The 17,162-nt window shown below is 44.7% G+C and overlaps 1 protein-coding gene across 1 annotated transcript in view; it reads left to right on the top strand.

The window, feature by feature from the left end:
- Positions 1 to 205: 205 nt before the first annotated feature.
- Positions 206 to 17,162, top strand: part of LOC139269277 (paralemmin-1-like) — a 483,947-nt gene continuing 466,990 nt past the window's right edge. The window contains exon 1 of the mRNA XM_070888361.1: positions 206 to 303. Within this exon, the coding sequence (XP_070744462.1) occupies positions 266 to 303 (38 nt within the window). The 5' untranslated portion in view covers positions 206 to 265. The remainder of the gene's footprint in view (positions 304 to 17,162) is intronic.

Below are 17,162 nucleotides of genomic sequence, written 5' to 3'. Positions count from 1 at the left end.
CCGAAGAATTTGATTGAGGTCTCCCTATATATTTATGTTATTTTTTTAAAAAGGAGGCGGGGTGGGAAGCAAACATTGTCTCGGACACTAGGGTGTCATCTGTGCCAATGAAAAGGCATCATCCAATTGCCACCTTTTCTCACAGGCTTTGCTGAGTGATGCTTGGCGGAATCCCACAGCCGTCCCTGTCGAGGAAGGAAACGGAAAGCTGCGACTGAAAAGGCTTTGTCAAGGCAACTGCAAATTAGCACTGGCAGCCACCACAATGAACACCCATTTGAGGAGAAAATCACCACCAATGGAGTAAGTCTTGTTATTGTTTGCTTTCTATCTTAGCTGCAGCCTGTCCTGCCACCTTTTTTAAAATGTTTAACTTAATTGCCAGATTTAAATTGCTTTCAGTAAGCAGCCATGGGTCTTTTTAAAGCCTGTGTGCCAAGATCATCCAGGTGATGTCTATTACAACACCCAAGAACTTTATTAAAACAATTCATCTGGCGAAATTGTGATGAATGAAAACGGGTTAATCGGTGGGTAAAAAAAAAACAAGTGTCATTTTTACGTGTATCTGTATTCGAATTAATAAATATGAAGGGGAATCAAAATACTTTAATAATCATTTTGTTCTGAGAACAAGATGTGCTGATCATTTGATAAATGCCCGAGTTAAACATTTGTCAGTCGTTAAAGCAAATAATCGTTCCAACCTGTCTCAAGTCTTTCCTGGCAATCCCGCCACTGTTTTGCCCTGTGTTCCCTGGCATTCGGGGCAGAAGCATGACATTATATTGGGTTTACCGTCCAGCGCATTTCAGGAATCTCAGATTACTCAGTCGGTGTCAAGATGCTCAGGAGTGATCGTGACAAGGTGGAGGATCAAAGAATGTCATAGTACCAGGAGGTCTGGAGGCCATTCGGCCCATCGTGCCTGTGTCAGCTCTTTGAATAATCTATCCAATTAGTCCCACTGCCCTGCTCTTTCCCCATAGCCCTAAAAATGTGTTCCTTTTCAAGTATTTATCCAATTCCTCTTTTGAAAGTTACTATTGAATTTGTTTCCACCACCCTTTCAGGCAGTGTACGTCACTGCGTTAAAAAAAAAATGTCATGTCCCCCTGGTTCTTTTGCCAATCACCCTAAATCTGTGTCCTCTGGTTACCGATCCTCCTGACAGTGGAAATAGTTTCTCCTTATTTATTCTATTAAAACCTTTCATAATTTTGTAAAAATGTTGGAGTAATGGATGAGGTGATGAAAAATTAGGAATTTTGCCCAGTTGTTTCCATGAGTATTTAATAACAGAATGTGATTAGATGGGGAAAAATGTCTTCACAGCATCAACTTAATTGTACTGAATCCATTTCTAGCAGATCACCAAGGCTGTTAGAGTCCACATGGTTACCCAGGTCCCTACGTACAATTGTCTGGGATTGTCAAAGTTTGAGGATTAACAAAGCGGATATTAAAGGGTCACCTAAGCACCTCTAGCTCCATTTAATAAATTGTATCTCTGTTGCTGATTATTCAGCAGCAATTACATCAAGGAGATGAATGCTGCAGACAGTGGGCCTTTCTTAGTTTATATGTGAGGTATCAATACAAATCCAATCCAGTGTGTGGAAATTCCTTACCATACTGATCTGCAAAATGTAATCAACTTCCATTATTCTAATGGAAATGTGAGGTGATCAGTTCTCCTGATTATTGCCATGATTTGTCTGGTAGTGCTTATTCTGCCAGAGCCCTGCTTCTAGGAACATAGGAACAGGAGGAGGCCATTCAGCCCCTCAAGGCTGTTCTGCCATTCAGTCTTGCATGTTTACTCTGATTGATGGGTCAATACAAGATGCAGTAGGGGTGAGAGAATCTGCTCATATTCTCTATTTTCTTATTTTTTAATAAGGTATTAAAATTGCTGACTCTGGACTCTCAAACCTGCTAATTAATAAGACAAGGCATTAGCTAGAATCTTACACCCAAAGTCTCTCTACGCCTTTTAACCTTTTACTGTTTAATGCACTTTTCTATCCATTTTTTCCCTACAAAATGTAACACCTCACATTTCTCTGTGTCAAGTTTCATCTGACGTCTACCTGCCCCATTTACTAACCTCTTTATGTCACACTGAAGTCATTACATTCCTATCTCTCTGCCTTCTCTCTCCTGTCTCCTTATTTTATTTTTGGCCAGCTTGGCTCAGTTGGTAACACTCTGTGCTCTGTCAGAGGGCCATGGGTCCAAGCTGTGTAACTTGAGCACGCGCGACAGGCTGAAGTTTCGGTGCAGTGCCGAGGGAGTACTACATTGTCGGAGGTGCCATCTTTTAGGCGGGAGGTTAAACTGAGGCCCTGTTTGCCCGTACATAAAAGATCCCACGGCACTATTCAAAGAGGACCTCAAGGAGGTCTTCCAATTTCCTGGACGACATTTATCCTTCAACCAACACCACCTGATTATTGGCAATATTGCATTTGCAAAGTCTTCCATGTGACCTCTCTAAGCAAGGCTATCAAGGTAGTAGTGGTGAGAGATCGTGGCAGAGGTGTGGCGAATGTTTATGGTGGAGGAGCAGCAGGAGATCGTGGCGGGGGTGCGGCAAATGAGGGTACGGGGCCCAGAAGAGCCGAGGGCCCAGGGGCAGCACAGGCCAGCCCACACTGCAATATGTGTGCACACTAGGTCCGTGCAGCAGAGCAGGTCTCCAGTCATCCTGGTTAACCCTTGCTACTGGATAAAGGCCAAACTCTGTCAAGCCCGTGTGGTGGCTGGTGTGCAACAGTCACCACACATTAAAAAAATCCACACACAGGCATCTTCCACCCCTGGAGTTCAGGACTGGGACATCGGATCCTTCATTGAAACATCTGTGAACTCATGTGGAAGCAAGTCATCCTCGTTCGATGATGGTGATGATGATGATGATGATGATGGTTGAACTGTACCTTAACTCCATCGACCTGCCTTGGTTGCATCACCCATAATAGCCTTGCCTAACAAAAATCTATCAATCTCAGTCTTGAAATTTTCACTTTAATTTAGTCTCACCAGGTTTTTGTGGTGCGAGACTTCCAGATTTCCACCACCCTTTGTGTGAAGCAGTGCTTCCTCACATCACCCTGGAATGGCCTGGCTTTAATTTTAAGGTTATGTCCCCTTGTTCTGGACTCCCCCACTAGTGGAAACAGTTTCTCTCTATTTACCATATCAGTTTCTTTAATCACCTTAAACACCTCAATTAGATCACCCCTTAATCTGCTATACTCCAGGGAATACAAGCCTGATCTATGCAAGCTGCCCTCATAATTTAACCCTTTTAGCCCCACTATCATTCTGGAGAATCTGTGCTTTCTCCAACCTTTGCTGCCACTAAAGGGGGAGGTTCCCGAGTTGGCAAACTTGTTGCAGCAACTACTCCGATAAATTTATGCTGCAAATGGCGATATATAAACTGCAACAACAACAATTTGTATTGATATCGCACCTTTAACGTAGTAAAACATCCCAATGTGCTTCGCAGGAGCATTATCAAACAAAACTTGACACCGAGCCACATAAGGAGATATTAGGACAGGAAGAGGTAGGTTTTAAGGGGCGTCTTAAAGGAGAAAAGAGAGGTAGAGAGTCAGAGAGGTTTAGGGAGGGAATTCCAGATCTTAGGGCCTTGGCAGCTGAAGGCACGGCCACCGATGGTGGAGCAACGGCAATTGGGGCTGCTCAAGAGGCCAGAATTGGAGGAGTGCAGAGATATCAGAGGATCGTAGGCAATGTTCTCTGTAAGCAGTGTTTTGTTTTGCACGGCCTGTTACTTTTAATGCGTGGTCCCTTTAAATGTAAAAGACGGTGAGTGGCAGATTACTGCGCAGCTGCTGCGCACAGCTTGGAGGGGCCATTGGTTGTAGGGCTGGAAGAGGTTACAGGGATAGGGAGGGAGGTGTGAGGCCATGGAGGAATTTGAAAACAAGGATGAGAACTTTTAAATCGAGACGTTGCTGGGCGTCAATGTAGGTCAGCGAACAAAGGTGATGGTTGAATGGGACTTGGTGTGAGTTAGGACACAGGCAGCATAGTTTTGGATCAGCTCAAATTTAAGGAGGATGCAAATGATGCTCTATAAACTGTAACCTTTACAATGTGTTATTACCTCAGTATTTCCTCAAAGCTATAAAAATTATTCTGGCAATCACCCAATGATGTGACTGGTAATGTGACGATATACTGGCATGCACGTGTGTTGAAAAGCCTGCTAATATAGCTTCCAAGACATTTTACCAGGCACATTAGTCCTTGCTGCTCAGCCAGTAATAAGAATATAAGAACATTAGCCATTGAATAAGATCATGGCGGATCTGATCATGGACTCAGTTCCACTTCCATGCCCAATCCCCATAATCCTTTATTCCCTAATCACTCAAAAATCTGTCTATCGCCGCCTTACATATATTCAATGACCCAGCCCCCACAGCTCACTGGGGCAGAGAATTCCACAGATTTACAACCTTCTGAGAGAAGAAATTCTTCTTCATCTCAGTTTTAAATGGGCGGCCTCTTATTCTGAGATTATGCCCCCTCGTTTTAGTATCCCCTATGAGTGGAAATGTCCTTTCTGCATCCAACTTGTCGAGCCCTCCCATTATCTTATATGTTTTGATAAGATTATCTCTCATTCTTCTGAACTCCAATGAGTATAGTCCCAACCTACTCAACCTATCTTCATAAGTCAACCCCCTCACCTCCGGAATCAACCTAGTGAACCTTCTCTGAACAGCCTCCAATGCAAGTATATCCTTCCTTAAATACGGACACCAAAACTGCACGCAGTACTCTAGGTGTGGCCTCACCAATACTCTACAGTTGTAGCAGGACTTCCCTGCTTTTCTACTCTATCCTCCTTGCAATAAAGGCCAACATTCTATTTACCTTCCTGATTACCTGCACACTAACTTTTTGTGTTTCATGCACAAGGACCCCCCAAGTCCCTCTGCACTGAAGCACTTTGCAATTTTTCTCCATTTAAATTATAATTTGCTTTTCTATTTTTTCTGCCAAAGTGGATAACCTCACATTTTCCCACATTATACTCCATCTGCCAAATTTTTGCCCACTCACTTAGCCTTTGCAGATTGTTTGTGTCCTCCTCACAAATTGCTTTCCCACCCATCTTTGCATCATCAGCAAACTTGGGTACATTACACTTGGTCCCTTCATCCAAGTCATTACTATAGATTGTAAATAATTGAAGCCCCAGCACCGATCCCTGCGGCACCCCACTAGTTACTGTTTGCCAACCGGAAAATGACCCATTTATCCCGATCCTCTGTTTTCTGGTAGTTAGCCAATTACCTATCCATGCTAATATATTACCCCCAACCCTGTGAACTTTTATCTTGGTGAATTAACATTTTAGATGGCACCTTATTGAATGCCTTCTGGAAATCCAAATACACCACATCCACTGGTTCCCCTTTATCTACCCTGCTCGTTACATCCTCAAAGAGCTCCAACAAATTTGTCAAACATGATTTCCCTTTCATAAAACCATGCTGACTCTGCTTGATTGAATTATACATTTCCAAATGTCCTGCTACTGCTTCTTTAATAATGGACTCCAGCATTTTCCCAACAACAGATGTTAGGCTAACTGGTCTATAGATTCCTGCTTTCTGTCTGCCTCCTTTTTTAAATAGGGGCGTTACATTTGTGTTTTCCAATCCACTGGGACCTCCCCAGAATCCAGGGAATTTTGGTAGATTACAACCAATGCATCCACTATCTCTGTAGCCACTTCTTATAGGACCCTAGGATGCAAGCCATCAGGTCCAGGGGACATGTCTGCCTTTAGTCCCATTATTTTACCGAGTACTGCTTCTTTAGTGATAGTGATTGTATTAAGTTCCTCCCTCCCTATAGCCCCTTGATTATCCACTATTGGGATATTTTTAGTGTCTTCTATCGTGAAGACCGATACAAAATATTTGTTCAAAGTCTCTGCCATTTCCCCTGTTCCACATTATTAATTCCCCAGCCTCATCCTCTAGAGGACCAACATTTACTTTAGCCACTCTTTGCCTTTTTATGTAGAAACTTTTACTATCTGTTTTTATCTTGCGTGCTAGTTTATTTTCATAATCTATTTTCCCTCTCTTTATTATTTTTTTAGTCGTTGTTTGCTGACTTTTAAAAGTTTCCCAATCCTCTGGCCTCTCACTAGTCTTGGCCACATTATATGCCCTTGTTTTCAGTTTGATACCATCCCTTATTTTCTTAGTTAGCCACGGATGGTTATCCCTTCTCTTACAGCCTTTCCTTCTCATTGGGATATATTTTTGTTGAGAGTTATGAAATATCTCCTTAAATGTCTGCCACTATTCATCAACCATCCCATTCTTTAATCTATTTTCCCAGTCCAATTTAGCCAACTCTGCCTTCATACCTTTGTAGTCTCCTTTAGTTAAGCTTAGGACACTGTTTAGAGATCCAACTTTCTCACCTTCCAACTGAATTTGAAATGCAACCATGTTATGGTCACTCATTCCTAGAAGATCCTTTATTAGGAAATCATTTATTAATCCTGTCTCATTACACAGTACCAGATCTAAGATAGCCTGCTCCCTGGTTGGTTCTGCAACGTACTGTTCAAGGAAACTATCCCGGATACACTCTATGACCTCAAGGCTACCCTGGCCAATTTGCTTTGTCCAATTAATGTGGAGGTTAAAATCGCCCATGATTATTGCCGTTCCTTTTTTACAAGCCTCCATTATTTATTGATTTATACTCCGCCCAACAGTGTAGCTACTGTGAGGGGCCTATAGACTACGCCCACCAACGACTTTATCCCCTTATTATTCCTTATCACCACCCAAACTGTTTCAACATCTTGATCTTCTGAGCCAATATCGTTTCCCACAAATGCACTGATCTCATTCTTTATTAATAGTGCTACCCCATCTACTTTTCCTTTATGTCTGTCCCTCCGAATTGTCAAATGTCCCTGAATATTTAGTTCCCAGTCCAGGTCACCTTGCAACCACGTCTCTGTAATGGCTATCAGATCATACCCATTTGTATCTATTTGTGCCGTCAACTCATCTATTTTGTTACAAATGCTATGTGCATTCAGATAAAGAGTCTTTAAATTTGTTTTTTTAGCATTTTTTCCTGCTTTGACCCCACTTTCTGATTCACCTTTGTGTTTATACATTCTGTCCCTTCCTGGCACACTCTGGTTTTCATTTCCCCAGTGCTACCCTGCTCTATTGCCTTCTCCTTATTCTTTGACTTTTAAAATTTTCATTGACCTGAACTCTCCCCCCCCCAATAAATTAGTTTAAAACCCTCTCTACAGCCCTAGTTATTTGATTCGCCAGGACCCTAGTCCCAGCACGGTCTAAGTGGAGTCGGTCACAGCGGAACAGCTCCCTCTTACCCCAGTACTGTTGCCAGTGTCCCACGAACCAAAACCCATTGCTCCCACACCAGTCTTTGAGCCACGTGTTTAACTCTCTGATCATATTTACCCTATGCTCAGATAGTAATCCAGAGATTATTACCTTTGTGGTTCTGCTTTTCAATTTGGACACTAGCTGCTCATATTCCCTCAGCAGAACCTCTTTCTTTGTCCTATCTATGTCATTGGTACCCACATGAACCACGATAACTGGACCTTCCCTCTCGCACTCCAAGTTCCTCTCCAGCCCAGAGGAGATGTCCTTAACCCTGGCACCAGGCAGGCAACACAGCCTTCAGGACTCACGCTCTCGGCTGCAGAGAACAGTATCTATCCCCCTCACTGTACTGTCCCCTACCACTACAACGTTTCTTTTTACTCCCGCCACTTGAATGGCCCCCTGTACCATGGTGCTGTGGTCAGTTTGCTCATCCTCCCTGCAGTCCCTGCTCTCATCCACACAGGGAATAAGAGCCTCGAACCTGTTGGACAAGAGCAAGGGCTGAGGCTCCTCCATCACTCCATCCTTGAGTCCCCATACCTGCCTGGCTCGTAGTCACACCCTCCTGTCGCTCACCACGGACAAAATTTGAATTAATTAATCTAAGGGGTGTGACTGCCTCCTGGAACACAGCGTCCAGGTAACTCTCCCATTCCCTGATGTGTCGCAGTGTCCGCAGCTCGGACTCCAGCTCATCAACACGGAGCCGAATTCCTCGAGCTGCAGACACTTGCTGCAGATGTGGTTGACGGCGACCTCAATGGTGTCAACCAGCTTCCACATGCAACAGCAGAAACACATCGCCTGTCCTGCCATCTCTAGTGTATTTAGTTAATTAAGTTTTCAAGTTTTGTTTTTAATCTCAGCTCTTAATACAAACCAATGTCCTAGAAAAGAGAGAAAAACTCACCAACCAACCAATCACTTCCCTTCTTTCCCGTGACATCACACTTTGATTTTGGTTCTTTGTACTTCTTGTCTTCAGGTCAGTTGATGATTGGGCCCCGATCTCCTGCTCTGGTCTCGCGCTGCTTGGTATGCTGCTGGGCTCTCCCTCTCGCACTGTTTAAAGGCTGCCGCTCTCGCTCTGGTCTCGCATTACTTGCATTTCTATAGCGTCTTTCATGATCTCAGAATGTTCCAAAGTGCTTTATAGCCAACAGCTGATGACACCCAGAATCTACCTCACTACCACTACTCCCATCCCCTCCACAGTCTCTAAATTGTCAGACTGCTTGTCCGACATCCAGTTCTGGATGAGCAGAAATGTTCTCCAATTGAATATTGGGAAGACCAAAGCCATTGTTTTCGGTCCCTACCACAAACTCCGTTCCCTAGCCACTGATTCCATCCCTCTCCCCAACTTCTGTCGGAGGCTGAATCAGACTGTTAACAAAATTGGTGTCATATTTGACCCTAAAATGAGCTTTCAACTATATCTCCGCAGTATAACTAAGACTGCCTATTTCCACCTCCATAACATCGTCCATCACCACCCTTGCTGTTATGCCTCAAATAAAGCAATGTGACTGAGTACTGCAGACTTAAGTAAGTGTGACCTTAGTCTCTTTATTCTGACTCCAGAGTGCTCGCTCAACATGGGAGGCCTGCTTATATGCAATGCTCCCAAAGGATGCTGGGATCCCTTTGGACTCCAACAGATGCGCCCTCTGGTGGCTGTGCAATGCTGGTTACAAGATGTTGCATACATAACATCACTTCCCTCCAAAATCAATAATACACTTATTTACAGGTTGAGACGATCTGGGGCTTTCTGCTCCCTAGTTGATCATCTCAGTACAAACACAGGTGCAGGTGAGTTGGTTGGGCCTTCACTGGGCTGCTGCTCAGCTGGCCTTGCTTGGCTGCTCGGGATGATGAGTTCCGCGTCGTGGTCAACCGTGATGTCGGTTGCCACTTGTGTGTGTATCGGAGGGTCGAAGTTGGTGGTGTCCTCTTCAGGTTGCTCGTGGCTGTCTGTGAATTGCAGTTTGGTTTGGTCCAAATGCTTTCTGCAAGTTAGTTCATTTGCAAGTTTGACCTCAAACACCCTACTCCCTTCTTTGTCTACGACAGTGCCAGCAAGCCATTTGGGACCATGTCCACAGTTGAGTACAAATACAGGGTCATTGACTTCAATATCGCGTGACAAATTTGCATGATCATGGTACATGCTTTGTTGATGCCGCCTGCCCTCGACATGATCATGGAGATCAGGGTGGACTAGAGAGAGCCTTGTTTTGAGCGCCCTTTTCATGAGCAGTTCAGCAGGGGAATCCCGATGAGCGAGTGGGGTCTTATGCGGTAGCTGAGCAGGACTCGGGACAGGCGGGTCTGCAGGGAGCCTTCCGACACGCATTTCAAGCTTTGCTTGATGGTTTGGACTGTCCATTCTGCCTGGCCGTTAGATGCGGGCTTGACCGGGGCAGATGTGACGTGCTTGATCCCATTGCAGGTCATGAATTCCTTGAATTCAGCGCTGGTGAAGCACGGCCCATTATCTCTGACTAGGACATCAGGCAGGCCTTTTGTGGCAAATATGGCTCGTAGGCTTTCGATGTTGGCAGTGAACGTGCTTACAGACATTATTACACACTCAATCTATTTTGAATAAGCATCCACAACAACTAAAAACATTTTGCCTAGAAAAGGGCCAGCGAAGTCAACGTGGATCCTAGACCACGGTTTGAAGGGCCATGACCACAAATTTAGCGGTGCCTCCCTGGGTGCATTGCTTAGTTGAGAGCAAGTGTTGCATTGGCGCACGCAGGACTCCAAATCTGAGTCGATGCCGGGCCGCCACACATGGGATCTGGCTATCGCTTTCATCATTACTATGCCTGGGTGGGTACTGTGTAGGTCGTATATGAACGTTTCCCTGCCTTTCTTAGGCAAAACCATGCGATTACCCCACAGAAGACAATCTGCCTCCCACATTCTACCCTATGTAAACCAGTGGTGATCCAAAACTCGGCTGCCTGTGTCCTAACTCGTACCAAGTCCCATTCACCCATCACCCTGTGCTTGCTGACCTACATTGGCTTCCGGTTAAGCAACGCCTCGATTTCAACATTTTCATCCTTATTTTCAAATCCCTCCATGGCCTCGCCCCTCTCTATCCCTGAAATCTCCATCAGCCCCACAACCCCCTGAGATGTCTGTGCTCCTCTAATTCTGCCCTCTTGAGCACCCCTGATTATAATCACTCAACCATTGGTGGCCGTGCTTTCTGTTGCCTAGGCCCCAAGCTCTGGAATTCCCTACCTAAACCTCTCCGCCTCTTTATCTCGCTTTCCTCCTTCAAGACGCTCCTTAAAACTTACCTCTTTTCACCTGTGCTAATTTCTACTTATGCGGCTCAGTGTCAAATTTTTATCTCATAATACTTCTGTGAAACGCCTTGGGACATTCCACTCTGTTAAAGGCGCTATATCTATAAATATAAGCTGTTGTTATTTTTGTTGTTGAAGTGCTTTTAAAGTATAGTCACTGTTTTTATGTAGGAAACATGGCAGCCAATTCGGACACAGCAAGCTCCCACAAACACAAAGTTTTTTTTAGTGATGTTGAATGAGAGATAAATATTGGCCAGGACTTCGAAATAGTGTCACCTGAGAGGGCAGACGGGATGTCAGTTTAGCGTCTCATCCAAAAGACAGCACCTCTGACAGTACAGCACTCCCTCAGTACTGCGTTGGAGTGTCAGCTTGGATTTTTGTGCTCAAGTTCCTGGAGAGGAAGTTGAAACCACAACCTTCTGACTCAGAGGCAATTGTGCTACCCACTGAGCCACACCCGACACTGTGAACTGTAACTAACTACACTTTATCACCCTTAGCGTTGCTGCGCACTAGCACGGCGGTATGTTCACCTCACACAGCCTCCATCCACTTCATACAACTGCTGTCAATGTAGCATCCAACCCCAGGCTCTGCAAACCGAGCAACTTGAAAGAAACCCTTCAGTTATGAATGAATTGAATGTGGTCTGCTGCAGGTCAACAACAAAAAAATAGCACTCATGTGCAGACTGCCTGGAGTCTTTGCAACACAACATTCCCTCTCCAAACAAAAGAACGTCAGAGCAGTCAGATTTAAGAAGCACTTGACTTCCCAAAACGAATGGAATCTTGTCAGTTGATGACTTGAGAAATAAATGTTCTACATACCACAGAGCAAGAGTCACTTAACTGTGACCCATTAACTTCTTATATCGTTATCATCTTGACTCAGTTGGTAGCTCTCGTGCCTCTGAGACAGAAGGGTGTGGGTTTAAGCCTCACTTTAGTGCAATACTGCGAGAGTGCAGTCTTTTTAAGAGGTGGCGTCCCATTTGATAAGATGTCTGCCATGAGAAAGTGTGCTGTTGTTAGAGATAAGGGAGCAGAGTTTCTGTACGTTTATGCTAGTTATATCAGCGCAATCCGGGCAAAATCAGCCATACCACCGCTAAGATTGGGGAATTTTACAGGTACGAGAGATACGCCCAAAACCACTTGCGTTCGTGCTTTGCGCAATCTTTTACGCCGATTTAAGGTTCAATTCACCTGGATCAGGCCCCGCCCACAAAACTGACCTCATTGATATTGGGAGATTCTGCCAGTTGTGCTGGATTTTTGTGCGTTAATCTCTGGAGTGGGAGTTTACAAACAAATTGACTAGTGTACACCAATGAAATTATTAAATGGTTCAGTATATTGTTTTAAAGTCATTTTCAGTGATTTTAAATCAGGTTACTCACAGGCAGAGGGCTGGACACCCTTATTAAAAAAGCTTACTTTTTGTGATAAATCCATTTTCAGGTATATTCATTAAACTGCACCAGGTTACCGCTCTTAAATACATCAAGGAATATTTTTTAATGGAAGAAACAGAATTGAAACGATTACATTCTATTACACTGCCCAATTGCGCTAGTTGAATTAAGATTTTATGTTTGTAATTATGAAAGTGAATTTTAGCGGATACTTGAAGTGTAAATGAACCAGCGCAATTTCAAGTACATTTTGGGTGCCATTTCCCAACGGCACCCAAAGCGGAAACTCTACCCCAAGACGTCTGCCAGTTCTGGGACATTAAACTATATTATTTAAGAAGGGTAGAGAGTTGGCCATTTGAGCCAGTTCTTCGTGGCCAACAAACTGTAGGAGGTCGGCGACGCAGATCGGCGCCGGGCGGTGTTCCTCACGGTTTGTGGTCCAAAAATTTATGGTCTGATAAAGAATCTACTCCTGCCTGTGAGTCCAACAGAGAAGACGTATGAAGAATTGTATACATTAGTACAGGGCCGTCTTAAGCCAGGCGAAGGCATCATCAACTTGAGATACAGATTTTATATGCACGTTCGCTCAGAGGGCCAGAATGCGGCGGAATTTGTTGCCGACCTGAGACGTCTAACGAGACCGTGTAAGTTTGGGGCAATGTTGGCAGACAAGCTGCGGGACTTCTTTGTACTCGGCATCAAGCACAAGGTGATCCTGTATAAACTACTGGCGGTGGAGACGTTGGACTTGAACAGGGCCATCACGATCGCTCAGTCATGCATGACGAAGGAGAGAAGTCTAAAGCAGGTATCAGTGAAAAAAATCGAAACTCGGCAAGTACTGTAAATATGATTGATTCGGCTTTCGGCAGAGTGGCATATGGCAGGACCTACACGACTGTGTATTCGAAACCTGTGGCTGCCCAAATTCCAGCAGCGGGAATGCATCCGATTTCTCCGTGTTGACGTTGTGGGGGAAATCATCGGCACCAGCAGTGCCTATTTAAGCAAATAGTTGCAAAGGCTGTCTGAGAGTGGGACATCTGCAGCGCAAGTGTCCGCAGATGAGCAAGCGTGCTGCGACACACCACGTGGAGGATGATGGTCAGACTAGCGCGGATCTGGATACGCAAACTGAGATACCAGAGGAGGGAGTATATGGACTGTACTCGTTCCTAAATAAGATCAAACCGTTAAGATGCAAAACATAAAAACAGATAGTAAAAGCTTTTACAGATATATAAAACGGAAAAGAGTGACTAAAGTAAATGTTGGTCCCTCAGAAGATGAGAAGGGGGATTTAATAATGGGAAATGTGGAAATGGCTGAGACCTTAAACAATTATTTTGCTTCGGTCTTCACAGTGGAAGACACAAAAACCATGCCAAAATTGCTGGTCACAGGAATGTGGGAAGGGAGGACCTTGAGACAATCACTATCACTAGGGGGATAGTGCTGGACAGGCTAATGGGACTCAAGGTAGACAAGTCTCCTGGTCCTGATGAAATGCATCCCAGGGTATTAAAAGAGATGGCGGAAGTTATAGCAGATGCATTCGTTATAATCTACCAAAATTCTCTGGACTCTGGGGAGGTACCAGCGGATTGGAAAGCAGCTAATGTAATGCCTCTGTTTAAAAAAGGGGGCAGACAAAAGGCAGGTAACTATAGGCCGGTTAGTTTAACATCTGTAGTGGGGAAAATGCTTGAAACTATCATTAAGGAAGAAATAGCGGGACATCTAGATAGGAATAGTGCAATCAAGCAGACGCAGCATGGATTCATGAAGGGGAAATCATGCTTAACTAATTTACTGGAATTCTTTGAGGATATAATGAGCATGGTGGATAGAGGTGTATCGATGGATGTGGTGTATTTAGATTTCCAAAAGGCATTCGATAAGGTGCCACACAAAAGGTTACTGCAGAAGATAGAGGTATGCGGAGTCAGAGGAATTGTATTAGCATGGATAGAGAATTGGCTGGCGAACAGAAAGCAGAGAGTCGGGATAAATGGGTCCTTTTCGGGTTGGAAATCGGTGGTTAGTGGTGTGCCACAGGGATCGGTGCTGGGACCACAACTGTTTACAATATACATAGATGACCTGGAAGAGGGGACAGAGTGTAGTGTAACAAAATTTGCAGATGACACAAAGATTAGTGGGAAAGCGGGTTGTGTAGAGGACACAGAGAGGCTGCAAAGAGATTTGGATATGTTAAGCGAATGGGCTAAGGTTTGGCAGATGGAATACAATGTCGGAAGTGTGAGGTCATTCACCTTGGGAAAAAAAACATTAAAAGGGAATATTATTTGAATGGGGAGAAATTACAACATGCTGAGGTGCAGAGGGACCTGGGAGTCCTTGTGCATGAATCTCAAAAAGTTAGTTTGCAGGTGCAGCAGGTAATCAGGAAGGCGAATGGAATGTTGGCCTTCATTGCGAGAGGGATGGAGTACAAAAGCAGGGAGGTCCTGCTGCAACTGTATAGGGTATTGGTGAGGCCGCACCTGGAGTACTGCGTGCAGTTTTGGTCACCTTACTTAAGGAAGGATATACTGGCTTTGGAGGGGGTACAGAGACGATTCACTAGGCTGATTCCGGAGATGAGGGGGTTACCTTATGATGATAGATTGAGTAGACTGGGTCTTTACTCGTTGGAGTTCAGAAGGATGAGGGGTGATCTTATAGAAACATTTAAAATAATGAAAGGGATAGACAAGATAAAGGCAGAGAGGTTGTTTCCACTGGGAGGGGAGACTAGAACTAGGGGGCACAGCCTCAAAATACAGGGGAGCCAATTTAAAACCGAGTTGAGAAAGAATTTCTTCTCCCAGAGGGTTGTGAATCTGTGGAATTCTCTGCCCAAGGATGCAGTTGAGGCTAGCTCATTGAATGTATTCAAATCACAGATAGATAGATTTTTAACCAATAAGGGAATTAAGGGTTACGGGGAGCGGGCGGGTAAGTGGAGCTGAGTCCACAGCCAGATCAGCCAAGATCTTGTTGAATGGTGGAGCAGGCTCGAGGGGCTAGATGGCCTACTCCTGTTCCTAATTCTTATGTTCTTATGTTCTTATGATAATGATCAACGTGAAATTTAATGAGGTGCCAGTATCGATGGAACTGGATATGGGGGCGAGTCAATCGATAATGAGCCAGAGGGATTTTCGACAAGCAGTGAGGCCCAGGCTGAGTCCAGTCAATGCCAAGTTGCGCGTGTAACCAAAGAACTCACAACGGTGATTGGCAATGCCACAATTAAAGTGTCACATGAGAGTGCGGTTCATGAGTTACTGCTACGTATTGTCCCAGGCAATGGCCCAATGCTGTTCGGCAGGAACTGGCTTGAAAAAATCAGATGCAATTGGAATGACATCAAGGCGTTGTCGTCGAAGAAAGATACATGTGCCCAAGTATTGAGCAAGTTCTCCTCGCTGTTCAAACCAGGCATCGGCAACTTCACGGGAGCCAAGGTGCAGATCCACGTGGACTCGGATGCAAGACCAGTCCGTCATAAAGCTCGGCGGTTCCGTATATGATGAGGAAGGTGGTCGAAATCGAACTGGACAGACTCCAGCGTGAAGGGATCATATCACTGGTTGAATTTAATGAATGGGCCAGCCCCATTGTTCCTGTGCTGAAAATTGATGGCACAGTCAGAATCTGTGGAGACTACAAGGCTACGATCAACAGGGTTTCAAAACAGGATCAGTACCAGTTACCAAAGGCTGATGACTTGTTTGCAATGCTAGTCGGGGGGAAGTCGTTCACCAAACTGGACTTGACGTCGGCCTACATGACACAGGAGCTGGTCGAGACGTCAAAGAGACTTAAGTGCATTAACACGCATAAAGGACTGTTTATTTATCACAGGTGACCTTTTGGAATTTGCTCGGCTGCAGCAATATTTCAGAGGAACATAGAGAGTCTACTGAAGTCCATTCCCAGAACCGTTATGTTCCAAGATGACATCCTGATCACAGGTCATGACTCCGAGGAACATCTGAACAACCTGTTCTACATCGTCTTGACAAAGTGGGACTTCGACTGAAAAGCTCAAAGTGCGTCTTCATGGCACCAGAGGTTGAATTCCTGGGAAGGAAAATTGCTGCTGACGGCATCAGGCCCACAGATGCAAAAACCAAGGCCATCAAGAATGCACCCAAGCCGCAGAATGTGACGGAGCTGCGTTCGTTCCTGGGTCTACTCAGCTATTCCAGTAACTTCCAACCTAAATTGAGCACCTTATTAGAACCTTATTAGCACATGCTGCTACGAAAAGGCGACAACTGGGTATGGGATGCGTCTCAAGACAGAGCTTTTGAGAAAGCCACTAATCTGCTTTGCTCTAACAAGCTACTGGTACATTATGACCCATGTAAATGTTTAGTATTGGTCTGTGATGCTTCATCATATGGAATTGGTTGCGTACTCCAACAAGCTAATGAGTCGGGTAAACTTCAACCAGTCACGTATGCTTCAAAAAGTTTGTCTAAAGCAGAAAGAGCCTACAGCATGGAAGAGAATGAAGCACTAGCTTGTGTGTATGGGGTTAAAAAGATATATCAGTACCTGTTTGGTCTTCAGTTTGAACTGGAGACAGATCACAAGCTGCTCATTTCACTGTTCTCTGAAAACAAAGATATCACTACCAATGCTTCATCCCGCATCCAGAGGTGGGCGCTGACATTATCCGCTTATGATTATGTCATTCGCCATAGACCTGGCACTGAGAATTGTGCCGATGCTTTGAGCCATCTGCCGTTGCTCACACCGGAGGTGGAAACGCCACAGCCAGTGGACCTATTGTTAGTTATGGATGCTTTTGAGAGTGAAGGAACCCCTGTCACTGCTCAACAAGTTTAGACCTGGACCAGCCAGGATCCTATTTTATCGGTGGTGAAGAGTTGCATCCTCAAAGGTGATTGGTCTGCCATAGCCAAGTAAATATGC

This window comes from Pristiophorus japonicus, chromosome 1 (genome assembly GCF_044704955.1).
Source record: "Pristiophorus japonicus isolate sPriJap1 chromosome 1, sPriJap1.hap1, whole genome shotgun sequence".
Classification (NCBI taxonomy): Eukaryota; Metazoa; Chordata; class Chondrichthyes; family Pristiophoridae; genus Pristiophorus; species Pristiophorus japonicus.
This window is presented reverse-complemented; position numbering and strand designations above follow the sequence as displayed.